The sequence below is a fragment of the Camelus bactrianus genome, chromosome X, assembly GCF_048773025.1.
Source record: "Camelus bactrianus isolate YW-2024 breed Bactrian camel chromosome X, ASM4877302v1, whole genome shotgun sequence".
NCBI lineage: Eukaryota > Metazoa > Chordata > Mammalia > Artiodactyla > Camelidae > Camelus > Camelus bactrianus.
Genome location: NC_133575.1, coordinates 16,095,891 through 16,112,421, shown reverse-complemented (window position 1 = coordinate 16,112,421; position 16,531 = coordinate 16,095,891). Strand labels below are relative to the sequence as shown.

General features: G+C 39.4%; 1 protein-coding gene across 5 annotated transcripts in view; it reads right to left on the bottom strand.

Moving 5' to 3' along the window:
• Positions 1-10,326, bottom strand: part of CNKSR2 (connector enhancer of kinase suppressor of Ras 2) — a 242,166-nt gene extending 231,840 nt beyond the window's left edge. The window contains exon 1 of one of the 5 annotated variants that reach the window (XM_074360056.1): positions 9,700-10,326. In XM_074360056.1, coding sequence (XP_074216157.1) covers positions 9,700-9,763 — 64 coding nt within the window. In that variant the 5' untranslated portion in view covers positions 9,764-10,326. The remainder of the gene's footprint in view (positions 1-9,699) is intronic. The other 4 variants (XM_074360057.1, XM_074360058.1, XM_074360059.1 and 1 more) reach the window with 4 other exon arrangements.
• Positions 10,327-16,531: the final 6,205 nt, after the last annotated feature.

Below are 16,531 nucleotides of genomic sequence, written 5' to 3'. Positions count from 1 at the left end.
TCTTGATTATATTATTAGATTGATCCGCAAACCCTTCCTTCACATATCAAGAGTCAACTTCAGTAGGAACCTACTGAAATTATTACAAATCCCAAATAAATGGGATCTGAATCAACTTTTTTTAAACCATAAATATACTTAAAGCATTATGTCTAGGGACAGACTAAGAAGAAAAATTATGTAGCTCACAGCAAAAAAAAAATGTGACAATGAATATATGTACATTCATGTATAAATGGAAAATTGTGCCCTGCACTGGAATTTGACACAACGTTGTAAAATGACTATAACTCAATTAAAAATTGTTAAAAAAAAAAAGATATAACACCCAAAAAGAAAGAAAGAAAGAAAGAAAGAAAGAAAGAAAAATTATCTAGCCTTAAGCATTCCATAGAATGAGCTTCTCTGTGCGTGTGACAATGTAACGTCAAACTGAAAGCTTCTGATCTGACAGCTAGAAGGCAAGGGAGCAGCCTTCTAGATAAGGAAACCTTCTGCCATTGATTTAATGGAAAGCTGGTGTTAACAAAGACTGTTGCAAAACTCATCATGGCACCAATACAGAGGGAAATGGGGAAGGAGCACCTAGCCCTGCCATCCATCCATATTATGGCTACACCACACTGAACTTGGTTTCCACACTGGCTGTAGCAGGCAGGGAGGAAAACTAACAACTAAACAGTATATCTGTTTTGAGCACCAGAAGTAAAAACTCTACAATACTTTATCTTTTATATATATTTTAATAGCCCAGTACCTTGTTTTGAAAGACTAAATGTAAATGAACAGAAAATTAAAATATGAATTTTCTGCTCAGCCCGGGGGAAAAAAAAATCACAATTCCCAGGACTAGCAACTATTTTGGAAAAAATGTAGATAGTTAAAAAAAAAAGTATATGAAATAAACTCCCACACACAAATATAAAACATAACAAAATTATAACAAGAATTCAGCTAATGTTGAAATTACTCATTCAGCATAATTACTTAAAACAAGTATTTCAAAGGTTTTTATTAACAAATTACAAGTCTAACAGCTTGCTGGAAAATAGATTATTTCAAAAACTTTGGTAAACAAGTTGGAAAAAAGAAAAATCCAGGATCTAAACCAGCCTTCCATTGATTTGTTGTAGGTATTATTTCAGAAACTATGTTGCAAACTCATTTTAAAAACAACAAATGTAGCTGAAACAAAATAAAAAGCTTAAACAAACAAACAAACAAAAGGGTACTGGGCAACACTTTAAAAGCAATGTTTAGTGGGGAGGGTATAGCTCAGTACTAGAGCCAGTGCTTAGTATGCATGGTGTCCTGGGTTCAATCCTCAGTACCTCCTCTAAAAATAAATAAATAAATAAACCTAATTACCTTCCCCTACAATAAAAAAAAAAGTAAAAGCAATGTTTAAAAACAATGCGCTTTCTTATCATCTTATCAGACGACTATCCAATCTACCTAATAAGACTAATTTCCAAGAACATTAATGTCAAGTAAATATAAAACAGACAAGTATGCTATATTTGATATTAATTATGTAACAATGTTTTTACCATGCCAAACTAGAATACATTAATGCCATTGTGACTTTTGGTTTATTTAATAAATCTTGGTTTTTAAAACAATTTTATGTTGTGACAAAATATTCAATAGATGAACACAGAAAACTAAAACAGCAGTTATTGTACTTACATAAAATTTAAAATTCAATGAATTTATGCAAATACCCACAACCCTTTCTTTCCTCAAATTGCAAGAGTAAGATTGAGATAATGAAAACTTCTATTAGAATTAATGATTGTAATTGAAATTGAAATTGAACAAGAAATTAAATATATCTTTAGAGTTTAAAACAATTCTATCACGTTTAATGGTTTCTGTAATTCAAATCAGGGCACAATTGCAATCCATTGTTTTGCAGTACTAGCTAGAACCTTTAAGCCTGAAGGTGTTGTTTTATTAAGAGTTAACAGACATTCAAAGATATGCTAGTCTTAAAATTTTCACTTATTCTGATCTATGTTTTAACCATTCTAAATTTGGGGGGAGGGGCATACTTTATTAGAAAAGTCTCTGTAACTTGCCTTCTGGTGATTATCCAGTAACATGTAATCCACAAAAATTCCACATGAGGCACCTGCACCTGTATCCAACAAGTTACGCTTTACAGTAATTCTCTACATAGGTTCTTAACCAGCACCCTTCAAAAATTAGTCCAAATAAATTTATAGTTTAAAACATTAAAATTCATTTTTCAAAATCAGAGTGAGATGAAAAGTTATATAAGAAATGCTGATTTAAGATGCATCTTTAAATATCTTAATTTTATTCCTATTAACAAAAATGCAAATTCAACATTAAATATAATAAAGATAATGGTTCTTATTAAGCAAAGGCTATTTTTCATGTTATCCTCCAAATCAACAAATAAAGGGAACTTTCTTCTCACAAGAGAAAAATACATTTTAATTTCTTATATGAATTTTTTTAACATTTTTAAGAGGACAAACTTAAGTGATTTTGTTCAATTTCATTCTGCCATATGTTCCAAGATATATAAGTTCTTTCAAAAACATGAAAATGAAGAAACAATTAGAAAATTTGTATAAAAGAAAATAAATGCTTAAGAAAAGGGGTATGTTTTAATTTTTAAAGTAATGTTTGACTATTGTGTTGGACTATTAAATGACATCAGCAAATAATATAGCATAAACACAGAAGTATTACAGATGCATTCAAATTATTAATATTTCTTAACAAAATGAATCTAAATCATGATTTAGGTCACTGAATTGGCTAGAGCAACATAACTATGAAAAATGGATAAAGTAACCAATCTTATTTCCACTGTACTCTGGCACACAGTATACAACTTGGCACTGAAGTATCCATTAGACCACTATGAGGGACTTTACGTGCATCGTCATGATTTGCTGACAGACCAGTAATCTGTGAATATATTTATTTATTCCTTCACTCAACAAATACTTCCTGTGTGCCTACTTTTCACCAGATATTTTCTTATGCATTGTTATGCAAAAAGACTGGCTCCTGTCCTCATCAAATAACCAAACAAATTAAGATAAAAATAAAACTGACAAATGGGACAAATATGCACACAGTATCAAGAGAGCACAGAACTGAGGATCTGATGTGATTCAGGGAATCAGGAAGGCTTTTCTGAGGCGGAGGAGGGGAGGCTTGAGATCTGAAGGATGAGTAGGTGAAGAAAAAGTGCAAAGTCCAAAGCTGGGCAAGTAGGACTGAAAGAAGACTGGTGTAGCTAACGTAGGAATGAGGTTTTTACCTCACAGGCAACAGCCAAACCTTCAAGGGTCTTGCAGGCCATTTTAAGGACTTCGATCTTTATCATAAAAACAATGAGAAGACATTCAATTTTTTAAGCAGATGGGGTGAAAAGTTAAAATATAGGACCAGAAGAGAATCATTCTTAAGAAGTTCATCCTGACTGCAGGTACATGGATTAAACAAACAAAGTAAGATTGTGTAATTATCATGACCTTGACTGAAAAGATAATATTTTGTCCTTTGCAATAGGAGGAAAAGAGGATGCAGAGTACATTAATTTTACCTTTTCTAAACCCAACCACCACTTCTCAAACTTTTCCACTGATGTATTCGTAATTGCCGAACAGAGTGTACTCATAACCTTGGGAGGTCTGGGAAATGCAGCTTTAAGCAGCCTGCTGCAAGCCTAAAATTCCTGTTAAGCCTCTGGTCTCATCTTTAAAATCATGCCAATTTTGCTTTCTACACCATGAATATAATATCTATGTTTGTTTTTATATAAAAATAATGTCTTAAAATACTTAGCAAAAATCATCTCTTTGCCTTCTTTTGATCGTTTGGCTTCCACAACCAGAAATGTATCATCTGGGGTAGCAAAGGCCTATGCTATGCATGAAAACTGAATTCACTCACTGAATGTTATTCAACACAATGATCCCGTGTTAAAGACTACATTTGCTGTTCTTCAGCCAGACACTAAACTATGACAAACTCATAAAAAATAAAGCTTTAGACTCTATTTTTTTCAAATTACTCTCCCCTTCCCTTTAAATTAGTACCGATGATCCATCCTTCTAGGACTCTTTATAGAAGCTAATGCTTCATCTTTTCTTTCACAATAAGCCTCATGTGTGAGGTGCTGTAAGGAAGTCACATAGAAAGCTAAAAGTCATTAAGAACAAATTAAGTCCAAATCTGAGGTCACTCTGCTATACATGAAAATGATAATTTATCATTGCTTTAAGAACAACATCAATATTTAAAAGCCCATCTTCATTCTTCATATGAGAATTTGGATCAGTAAAATTCGAAACATTTAACAACACAATGTTAATGATGTAATTAATCATCAAAATAACTCATTTTAACATTATTTCCAAACTATTCCTGAGAAACAGATTTGAAACAGCTGTACCAATTCAATACACATTCTTTGTGGGCTTATTTTTGGCAGCCAAAGTTTTATAATGTGGTATTTATTTAAACTCAGGACACGATGAGAGTTTTATTGTCTTTGTGAAATGCAGATTTGTTCTTGTACTTTTGTGCCACCTACTCACGCTCCTCCCTCACTTTCCCTCTACTGCCCACCTCTCTCCTTCAACCCAACAAACCTAGACACAACCCCTCTGGTTAATCATCCCATCTCAACCCTAGAGTCTCTCACTGTGCTTCTACATTTAGAATACATCCCCTTTACAGTATGCCTTAATTAAGCAAATTCCTAAAACCCCACCTTCCCCATGGATTCCTTCCTGACTTTCTAAAATCATCTTCTCTTTCCACTGGTGCTTGTATACATAATGCAAACTCCTAAAATTTACCAAATGTACTAGTTGGTGCCTGTCTCTGTCTTGGCACAGGTTTGTTAATGTCACTGCCATATCTTATAGAGACTGACTTCTCCAAAGCAGGGAATTATTTTTTTCAATCCAACCATTAAAGCACCTCCCACACTGAAGTACTGAGTAAATAATATCTAAGAACCAGAATACATCTACATCAATATGCTTTTTCCCCCATGTGCACTAAATCATGAGTGTTACCTTAAGGAGCAGATATTAATGACACTATAAATAAAATGTTTTCTGTGAACTAAACTATACATATCGAAAAGATAAATTTCCTCTTTGTATAAAATGACAAGAGTTCCTGTTCCAAAAATGTCAAATCCAAAGTAGACGATTGTTGGTTACTATTTAGTCACATTGCAATTGAGAAAAAAGCTAATGTTTCAAAGGGAAGTGATAGGACCCCAATTTGATCATTTAACATATTTTTTTCCTTGCAGTGTATACTCAAGTTCCTGCCAGAAAATTATTCCTGATCTCTCTTTCAAGACAGTTTAACCCCAAAATTTGACACTTCCCTTCCCCTAAGATAAATTTCAACCTCAGCATTGGGTCCTATGAGGGGAAAAAATGACTAAAGAGCACTGTACCTGCCAAAACTTCTTTACGTTTTCCGACACATTCTCCTTTACAGCATTTAACTTTCATACTAAATAGACCTTATTTCATCACTGCGTGTTCCTATTTTTCAGAATTATATGCAAAACATTGGTTTTATCTTTGTTTTTTATACCTAAAATAATGTATTTCATTTTCTGTACTCAAGATGGCTGAGTCATCAGGACAGGAATTAGAAGTCAGTGAACGCTTCTTAAAGAAAATGGTTTATAGTAAACAGGAAAGAGCAGAGAAGTTAATTGTGGTATGATTTAAGAAGCTATCTTAAAATTTTAAATTATTTAAGGAATCATAATAATACAAGAGTGGATGAAGCTAAGTCACAGAGACCATAAGGGAAGAACAGCAAAGCGGGGACTGTTGGTTGACTTTGAAAACAATAATCCATTTTACTTGATTCAGAAAGGGATTAAAGATCACTGGAAAAATGTCATGAAGGGAGCAGGACCCCGGAAATAACTTTATCATAGTCATGTGGATATTTTGAAAGAGTTTCAAAGTCAGAAAAGGTATGAGGAGAAAATGGAATTATTGGGTGTGATGGACAAGGAAAATGAATAATAAAATTAATAACAGGGGCCCTAATGTGTTCAGGGAGGTTTGCTATATTTCAGTGGGGAAAAAGTGGATTCAAGCAACTGCAGATTATGAAATATTTCCAGACCCTACTAGCGAACAGACAGGAGCTGAGAAATAATGTCTTTTTGAGTACTAGACTGAGCAAACATAAGAAGCAGTTACTGGCCTACTTTTCTACCTACAGCTTTTTCCAATAACTGCTTTGCTTTTATTTACTGTAAAAAGGTTTACGTTTTAAAATTTTGTCAAAGCTACAAGAGGACTGAATGTAATTTCCAGCTGAAAACGGTTGGTTTCAAACACTAAATGGTAAGTATTTGATTTTCTCAATAAGTATTTTTATGAAATTAATTTTTAAAATTAATTTTGACGGCTATGAGGTATTTCCAAATAGTCTTAAGTACTATCAAGATAATTTAGGACATAAATGCTTATTTTACTGACTCATAAGAAGTTCATATATTTACTGGAACTAACATTGACACTGTGTCACATCTGATTTTTTATTGTCAGCAGAAAATTCAGTAAATACTGGAGTTTACAAGCAGTGGATTTGGTGTGAACAAAAAAAATGGAAGTATTTCCTCACAGCTTTCTTTACTAAAAATTATCATACAAATTTAATATTTATGTCTCCCTCAAATATATTTTAATAAAATGTAATAAATCAAAGTGAATTGCAATGTATAAATGGTCCTTCATAATTAATCTTGAATACATGCTATCAAAGCTTAATAATCTTGTCAGCTTGGTTTTTTCCCCTTTATCTCCCTCCCTGCTGACTGAGTTTCTATAGCCTGCCTATAATTTGTCTGGAACTATAAATATATGGCCATGCTATTCTTATATGCTTAATGGTTCTTTTTCTGTTTTAGTGAAGAAAAAAATACCCTAGAAAGAGCATAAAGAACATACCTTAATAAAGAGTTTAAGTATCTATAATTGTGACTAGCTGAAAGTATGCTATATATATGCTTTAAACGTTAAGGATGATGAAACTGTCACATTAGGAGCATGCTTTAAAAAACTCCCATAATGTAGTTTTTCCAAAGTCCTGTTCATTTTTTGGTACTTTCTTTATAACACTATGCATTATACAACGCTAAGTGAGGTGGAGCCATTCCAAAGCTACAGCCTAAATTAACTGACTTTTAAACATTATTGCATCTGAAGAAAGGGAGAAAAGTATTTTAAAAATGTGTTTTGTAAAGTTTATTTGGATAAAGGGTAAGGAGGGAAAAATTAATTAAGGTAACAGTGTAAGTTACAAGCTGAGGAAATATTTGTTTCATCCAGCTATTTTTAAAATCTTATTTTCTGGTAGTATCTCAAAATCATATTTATATGAAGATTATGGAAATTTCACCAGTAAGCAGTTTGGGACCTGAAACATACAAATAATGACATTATTCTCTTCCAGTCTAATGTGTACAAAGATACACAAATTCTCTCTTTTTAAAAAGCTCTAAAATCCATCACCAAGAGGTTTGAAATTAAGTTATTCAACTTAAATATAACAATCATTTAAAATCACAGCTAATGATGTTAGCCCAACTTCAAACTGGATTTTAGGCTGGAGAGATTTTTAAAGAACTAGTGTACTTAAAAACTAATAATGTGTGTCAGAATATGTGCATCATAGGTTCTGCTTGCTTCAGTGGACCTAAACCGTGGAAAGAGAGGGGAAACTGCAAGAATGTACCGGGAGGGTGGGAGGTGAAGAAGATGGAGTATGCAGCACTCACTACAAGCATCACGGGAATTTGTGAGTCTCTAAAGGTAACCTGACTCCCATAGAGCCAAGAAAGCGTTTCCTTGAGTATTTCAGTAACAAATTCAAACTAAAGTGATCTTTTAGGCAAATGCAAAGAAAGGGTTTTAATGAATCATTCTTGTTTCTTGCATACACCCTGGCTCTTTCTTCCATGATTGAGAAAGAGAGAGTACAGATGTTTGTCTGCATCTGACAATCCAAAGGGGGGAAATTTGATGGGAATCTAGAAAAGCCGAATTTCAATAACAAATATGAAAAGAGAAGAAACAGGAGAAAAAGAAAAAAAAAAGCCACTGCAGGACTTTGTCTTAGTCATGGCACCACAGCACCTTAGCACAATGCACCGCACACGGGGGTGGGGGGTTCGGTAAATAATAAATTCGATTTAATTCAATACACTCTCATTTGTACCGTGCTTTGCAGTTACAAAGCACTTTCCACGTATTAGAAAAGAAAAACGAGGTAAATTAAGAATAAAGGGACAAGTAAAGGAGTAAAAGCAAAGCAAATGGATAAAGGAAAACCCACAAGAACAAGCAAGACATTGAAAAGGTTCGAGAGAAAAGGGAAAAAGCTGAGTTTCTCCCTTCCGTTCTCAATCACTTGCAATCAACCTACCTTTCGTTCTAAAGTACCTGGAGCTTTAAAAAGTCGGACTGCGAAGCAAGCCCTAAGAAAGAGCTCCCTCATCTTCGGAACGGGCATTTTCAAACGATAAGCCTTTGGTCCCTGACTAATCTACCTAGAGTTTGTGCCTACGAATAACCTCTAATATCTCCCAAATGCGTCCAGGAATCCTTTTTTTTCCCCATTCCACCCATCCCCTGTCAGCATTCCTCAAATCTTAGGAATCTTGGGGGGTGGGAGGGGGGTGCAGTGGTCGTGAGGAAAGGGTACTCTACAGGCCCCTCAACTCAGACAACAGAGGGAGATAGTGAGGCAGGAAAGCCCAGGGACTAGGAAAAAGCCCACATTTGAGACTAGGAGGGCGACTGTCTTTAAGTATGGTTATTAGAAATTGCCAGGGGAAAAAAAGGGGGAGAGTCTTCAAGATGGAAGAAATGAGGGGACACTTGAATGCGCATCATCTTACACCTGGCGTCGAGCCCACAATTAAAAGCCCTAAGGTTCAAAGCCTCAATCGGTCAGAAGAGGAGGGGGCAAAGGACTCGGGGAGATGCACAGGAGGCAGCCACAGATTCTAGCGCGGATGCTGTCCCAGGGGAAGCAGGTTTTCCTCTCCCCCAAAGTAGTGCATCCTCGAGCATCCTCAGCCCAACCTAGGGAAGAGAAAGAGCTCCCCGGATCCAAACCCGGGCGGCCGCGTCCTGACCCCATTATGTGGGCTTAAAAGTTGCTGGGAGAGTTGGCGCAAGGAAAGGCACTTGGCAGGGGCGGCCGCAGAGGGGGCGTCAGGATTCCCAGGAACAAAGAGGCCAGGGAAGCGGCGACCAGAGGAGCAGGTCCCTGGGGGCTCCTCCTTGAGGGGAAAAACCAGGGTCGCCATGTCCCCCTGGCCTGGGGGCGCCGAGGGGAGCGAGGAGCGGGTGAAGTGAACCGGGATTCTGCCGCCCAGCTTCCAGCCTCCCATCGGGTCGCGCCCGCCACCCCCGCGCTCTCTGCGCCTCTCGGCGCCCCTCTCCGGCTGGGAAGCCACTGGCTGGAAACAATAGGAGACCGGAATCCCGAGCCCCTGTCAGCCTGGGAAGACCCCCGCCGCTCCCTGGCGCCTCCTGATCAGCCGGCGGAAGCCCCGATGGGGGGGCTCAGCCGCGGCGGGCGCCCCTTCCCCACCTCGCGCAGGAACCCTGCGCCCCAGGGCCGTCTCGCCCTCCACACAGCGAGCATTACCTTTCATCCAGTCCACTACTTGACTCGGAGACCATTTGCTCACCGGTTCCATGATCAGAGCCATGGGTATGGGGTCGGTTCCGCGCAGGGCGCGGAGCTCAGACACAAAACGAACTCAGCAGCCCGAGCCGCCCTCAGGTGGGGTCCCTTGCTGGCCACTGCCTCGCAGGGCGGACGACACGGAGAAGGCGGCTTTTGTGTCGAGTCTCGCGGCTGCAATGTCTCTCAGTAAGCGGCGGGCAGCAGCGGTGGGAGCGGCGACGGGGAGGGAAAGGCGCCGGGGTCGCGGCTCTGCGCCGGCTCTGCTCCGTCCCTGCTGAGGCGGCGGCTCCTGCCGTTGCTCCGCCACTCCGCTCGGGTCTCCGTCCCACCGGGGCTTCAGTTCATAGCTTGCAGTGCCGAGGGTCGCAGCGCGAAGGGAAGGAGCCGCCACCTCTCGCCCGCAGACAACTTGCCCGTTCGCCTCGTGCGCGGGAGTGAAACCCCCGGCACGACTAGCTGCCCGGCGGAAATGACGAGGGGCCTCCTGCCACCCAAAATATCTCTCCGCAGCCCTCGGGTGCGGGGCGCGCGCGCCACGAGCCCCCCGCCCGCTCGCTGTCGCGCGGTCCCGCCCCCGGGGCCGACGGCAGGCGCGCGAGGCGCGTGCGCGCCCCGGCACGAGGCCGGATCCTGGGGTCTGCCTGTCAGTCAGGCAGGTGCTGGCGGCTCGCAGCGTAGCGTTCCCGCCCCGCGGGCCGCCCTGGGACGGAGGCGGGCGAGGAGCGCGTGCGCGGCGGCGGCGGCGGCGGCGGCGCGAGTCCCCAAGCGGGTCGGTCCGTCAGTCAGTCAGTCAGTCAGTCAATTAGGTGCTGGCGGCGGGAGCTTGGCTCCGAAGGGCCCCTGAGCGGATGCGGCGGCGGCAGGACGGCTGCCCACCAGTTGAACGGTGACTGCTGAGGCGGCTGAGGAGGTACCTGCGGTCTCGCCGCCGAGGGGAGGGGGACGCCGCCGAGCGCGGGGGTTACAGCGGGAGCCCGGGCTTCCCTCGCTCCTGCCCTCCCCGCTGCTGAGTGGGCTCCCGAGGTGATTCCCGAGCCCCGCGCGCGCCCGCGGAGACGGAAGCGTGGAATGCCGCTGCCGGGGAGCGGGCTCCGCCGGCCAGAAACGCCGCGATGACGAGGCCAGAGGGCCGGTGCTGTCGGACCGTCCCCGGTCGTGCCCCGGGCGCGGAGCCTGGAACCTTCGGGCGCCGGCCGTAGTGACTCCGAGGCAGGTTCGGCCCACGTGCCTGTTGAAGGGCCCGGGGTCGGGTTTTCGGCCAACTCCTCCAACGCCGAGAGCGCCCAGTACCTATTTTAGAGGATGTCCTTTTGTTTTCAGTTATTCTTTTATAAGAACTGAAGGGTAACACTGGGATTGAAAATGAGTGGCAAACTGTAAACGCCATGCTTCTTCAAAACTCAACGTTCTCCAGAAATCTTACACAGGCTGCTGTGCAACCCTTAGTAAAAAGACAGTTTGCCTAATGAGGCTCAATTTAAACGACAAATAACTAATCCTAGAAAGTATAGAGGCAAACTCTCGACCACCATTGTGAACGTTTTCTCTTTGTCATTCTTAAATAGCTCCATTGAGTAAAAGAGAAACTATTTCTATAACCATTTCGATAGTGTCAGTAGGTTTTGCCAGTTCCTGCAGTAACCCATTTTCTCTAGTCCAACAGCAGGAGATGCAGAACTGCCACTTTTTCTCAACTAACATGAGTTGATATTCCACCTTCAGAACCTCCAACCCCCACCCCACCCCACCCCCACACATACACAAAGAGCTGAAACCACAGTAAAAATATTTTTGATATTTTCAGGCTAGTGATAAAAACCAAGTAAAATTTAAGATGGCCTGTCTGTAGGCTTGTTTATTTTTCTAATAATCCAAACTTTAAAGTATATGGGAAATTTTGGAAAGAAGTTTAGAAGATTGTCTAGACAAGTCTACGCTCGGAGGTTACAGATATAGCACCTTCCTTTCATAACCCAAATCACGGTTGTGATTTACAATTTTTTCTTGCCTAACCAGGTGTGAAAGGCATTGTATTTTGGAGTGCTTACATTCCAAATGAGTCTCAGAACATTGCATCAATATTTCTAGAAAAGATCATTTCCAGCATCAGTAATTTATGGAGTAGCTTTATGTTCAGAAACAGAATGGAATGGATGCATTGTGAATCATTAGAGGTTGCAGTCAGAGGGGAATGTTAAAAGTAATCTGATCAAAATAATACTTCTAATAATAACAATGAACATTTATTGAGCGCTGTGCTGAGTATTTTACATATATTTTATCCTCAAAACAGCTCTATCATTAGCCACATTTTACAGATGAGAAGGCTATCACACTCACTTTCCTATCCCCAGAGCTTATTACACATCGTTCAATACATGTTGAATAAATTAATAAGGTTTAAAGAGGTTAAGTAATTTGTCTGAGGTCATGATGCATGATTATAATACCAAGTTAAGGTGATTCCAGAATATGAGCTTCTAAAACTAGAAAAAAAAATTTGTATTGGTGTTAACAAAATGCACAGTACTTTGGAAGGGGAAGTTCTGTTGAATGTTAACCAAGTATGTCACAGCAAGTTAACTACAAAGGAGTCTGAATATGTCTCATCAAAAAGTTAACTGCAAAGGAGTCTGAAAATCACCATCAATGTTCCTGACCAGTACCAACTGTGAGAATGTAGGAAGTGAAGAAATTTGGCTGAAACATCAAACTATATCCTGACTGTGCTTGTATGACAAGCAACCAGACTATACATCATATTACAGGCAAGCTTAAAGTCAGATATTGTTTGCATAATGAATGGAATATCAATCAAAACAAATGCCAAAGATCCAGATGCAATAAAAATAAGAGATGCCTATTTCATGGAAAGACCAGTGCCAAAGAAGATGGAATAAAAGATCCTAGAAAAAGCGGATTTTGAGAATTACAGCACAGAATTAAGTCGTACATGTTTTCTTCCTATTTGTTACAGTAAGGAATTTATTTAGTCTAATCACCTGAGATAACCATTAAAAAAAATAACTGTAAGAGCTAAGAATAACTGAGCCAATATGTAGGTGTGAGGGTATGCTATCAAACAGAGTTCACCAAGGCCTTAGATATTTGTCCCAATTCCTCCTCCCTGAGGTTTCCCCTACAAAACATACAAAAAATAAAAAAATTTGACTTTGACAGTGTAATAAGCATTAATTATTTCACTTAATTTGTTCAGAACATAACTGACTTTTCACTCAAATATTCTTGATCTGAAGAGAAGGGAAATAAGGTGCTTAAATCATCATTGCCTTCATTCTTGTATTCTTTACTCCAAATGACTCAGACAAATCTTTCCTGCATTTTTCTTTCCACAACTTTTCAAATAAACTAGCTTTTGTAGTCTTTTGCCTGTTACTCAAAATGTTACTGTCTTGCCCCATTTTTGTATAATATAATGTGGTTACATACAAACTTCAAGCTCTTTGCCTTCTCTTAATGCACAATGCAATCGCAGAGATTAGGTGAAAAGGTATGTTGTCATAAAATACATATCAAAACACTGCACTAAATGATATGTCACATATACTTCAACAGTCTAGATACAGAAACCAAACATTCTTTGGAAGAAGACTTGGATTCTTCGCAAGCAGGCAAAGGAGAAATATTACATTGATTAAATTAATTGGAGACATAAAACTTGTGATATGTGTGCAACCATATCAAAATAAATCAGTTTTAAATCATCTTTTAATCCAATTATTATAGTTTTGTCTTTTTTATTCTCCCTCTAGATTTCAAAAAAATTAATATTTCTTGGCCAAAGTATTTTCAGTTAAGATTTTATAGTATATGTAATGAATCTAAGTACGTCACGTGTGAAATTTACAAAGGTCCTCCGACTGGAATCTAGTTGCTCAATGGATCTGACTCTTAGGGATTAGGTCAGATAGGGAGAGAGCCTTCCACTGGAAGAAGGAGCTTCAAACCTTTGTCTCTTTGGGGCCAAAGACAGGAGTAAATAATGTGAATGTTTCTTCTGTAGCTGCAAGTTGAAGATCTCTAACCTCTGTATTTTCTAACCTAGGTTATTTTATAGGGGCCTTAATCATTACTTCCCATTTTTTCTTCTAAGAAGCTTGTTAAGCATCAGACCTCAGACTTGCCATGCAAAACATATTTTAACATTTTTTAGTTATTTAACATTTAGACAAAATGTTGTACAGAGCCCTTTCTGGCGATTTTCTCAGTTTGCTTAGATTTTTTCTGTAGCTGTCTATTTAATTCTTAAATTTCTTGCTTTTTTAGTGAATAATATTTTATCATTTTTTTCTCTTATCTTGCATTTTTGAATGATTAGTGAGAAGTGACAATATAGAACAGCTATGTGGATAGTCCATGTCCTAAAAGAGAGGAAAGGCTAGGAGCCCTCTTTTATTCTACTTAGTTTTCCCCAGACTTTCCTGTAATTTCAAAAGCTGGTGTTCTATGCTGTTACAAGTTGTATACCTTGATCAGAAAAATTAGCTAGGCAATTCTGTTAAGATTAGTAGTGATAAAACAAAATAAAAGTTATTCTCAAGAACAATATATAAAACTTGCTCCAGAGAAAGCTCAACAAAATTTCTGGAACAATATTTTTATTTTCTTGCAGTATAATTTTAACAGCTGTGTGTAAAGGACCAAAGCCTCTGATAGCAATCTGTCTGTGCCTCCAACAGAGAAGCAAGTAGGAAGAGACCTTTAACCGTAAATGGGCCTTCAAGTGTGCTGCTCTCAGCCAAACCTCCCTTTAGATTATCAAGGAGAAGCAGCCTGAGACTATAATTAAATTAGTAGAATCCTTCCTTTGCTGTTCTGCCTCTAGGGTAAGCTGTATTAAATCAAGCCATGTCCTTTCCAGACCAAGATTCACAACAGTCATCTCTGGGTGAAGAAAAATTGGCTGGAGTTGAGGTTATCCCAATAGAGTTTTTTTTTAGGGCTCCTTCCAGGTATTCCCTGCTATATTAATCACAGTCTAATAAAAAGCCCAAAGCCCACTTTAGATTAGAAAACCTAGTTTTCTTAACTAGTCCTAGCCTATCAGGGAAGTTTCTGGTGCACTTAGCAACCATTAATTAAAAGCATATAAACTTATTATTCAACAAACATTTTTTTGAACACTACCAATGTGCTGGCATGAGTTGTTATCATTTAATCAGAAAAATGAACTCGATTTTGTGGATGCAAAGATGACCAAGATGCTCACTGACTGGTAGGGGAAACAGAAACGTTCATGATTAATTTAATGGGATAATGTGATAAATGCAGTGAATGTGATAAATGCAGTGATAGATATGCCCAGTACTATCCAGAGAGGGCTGCCTAACAATTGGGAGGAAGACTATATGGAGGGAATAATGCCTGTTCTAGGTCATAGAAGATAACAGCCAAACAACAATGCAGAAAAGAGCTAATAGGCAGAAGTACAGTGTGAGCAGTTACAGAGCACTATGTACCTGGATGATGAGTTGAAAAGCAAAGCAAGAGGTGACAGGAGATGAGGTGGGAGGGGTGGGTAATAGCCAGGTCAGGGGGAAAAAATTCAAACTAAAAGATAAAAAGAGCCACTTAAGGATTTTAAGCAATGAAACGACTTGGTCATATTTATATATTTATGTTTTATATTGACTGGCAGCCATGGAAAGCACAGATTTGAGAGGAACAGGATGAGGGGGAAGGATTCAATTTGGAGGATGTGGCAGTATACCAATGAAAAGATGACTTGTGTCAGAAATAGATCAGTGGAGGTGGGGATGGAGAGAAGGGGATGGATTTAATAAATATTCAGGAGAACTTGGTGATTGATTGGATATGAGAGATTAGGAAAAGAGCAATATCAAGAATGATTCCTAGGATTCTAATTTGGGTAGATGGGTAAATTATTTCTTCTCGATCAAAAATAAAAATAAAAGTGGATTTGGGAGATGGAAGTGGTCTGAGATATTCTGTTGTGGACATTCTAAACATGACATACCCGTGGGACAGCTGAGAAGGGATTTCTAGTAGGCAGTTTCTGCATTCACATATAGGAATGTGAACCTCAGTAGGGGCTGAAGATACAGGCTTGAAAGTCACTACTAAAACAAGACTATGAATGAGATAGGGAGAGTGTGAGCTGCCCATGGAAGAGGCCCATAGAAGAGAAAGAGAAAATGAGTAAATTATAAGAAGAACCAAGAGAATGCAGTGTCATGGCAGCCCAGTGAAAAAAGAATTTCAATAGGAAAGAGTGGAAAATTGTGTGAAATGCAAAAATGATGTTCCAATAAGAACTGAGAAGAAAATTCTGGTGGTTTTGTCAGTTTTGATATCTTTCATGGCCTTATTGAGATCTGTGAAAGAACTGGATGTTAAAATGGGAAGACTTGGTATATAGGGCATCAGTTTTTTCACAAGTCGATTTTTCTTCTTCCTCATAATACACATACGTGTATATCTTATTCAGGTGGCTCCACAGTGAATGGTAACAATTCTTCAATTTACCACAACCACTGGCAATACTATTTTCTGTTGGAATCCCAGGTGCTAATGATGATCCCTACTCTTATCTGATTATACTTTCACCACTTATAGAACGGTGGCACCTTATAACTGGCTGAATTTGAAATCTCCCATCCTCATCAGGAGAACAGCTTTACCCTGGTCATCTTGCACATCTCTGCATAGGCCATGTAGGCAAGGTTCAACCACAGCCTGACATGTCATGGCAGAATGCCCTGTGATCTTGCCTGGAACGTGGCAAGACGGTCTTGTGAGGAACTATCCC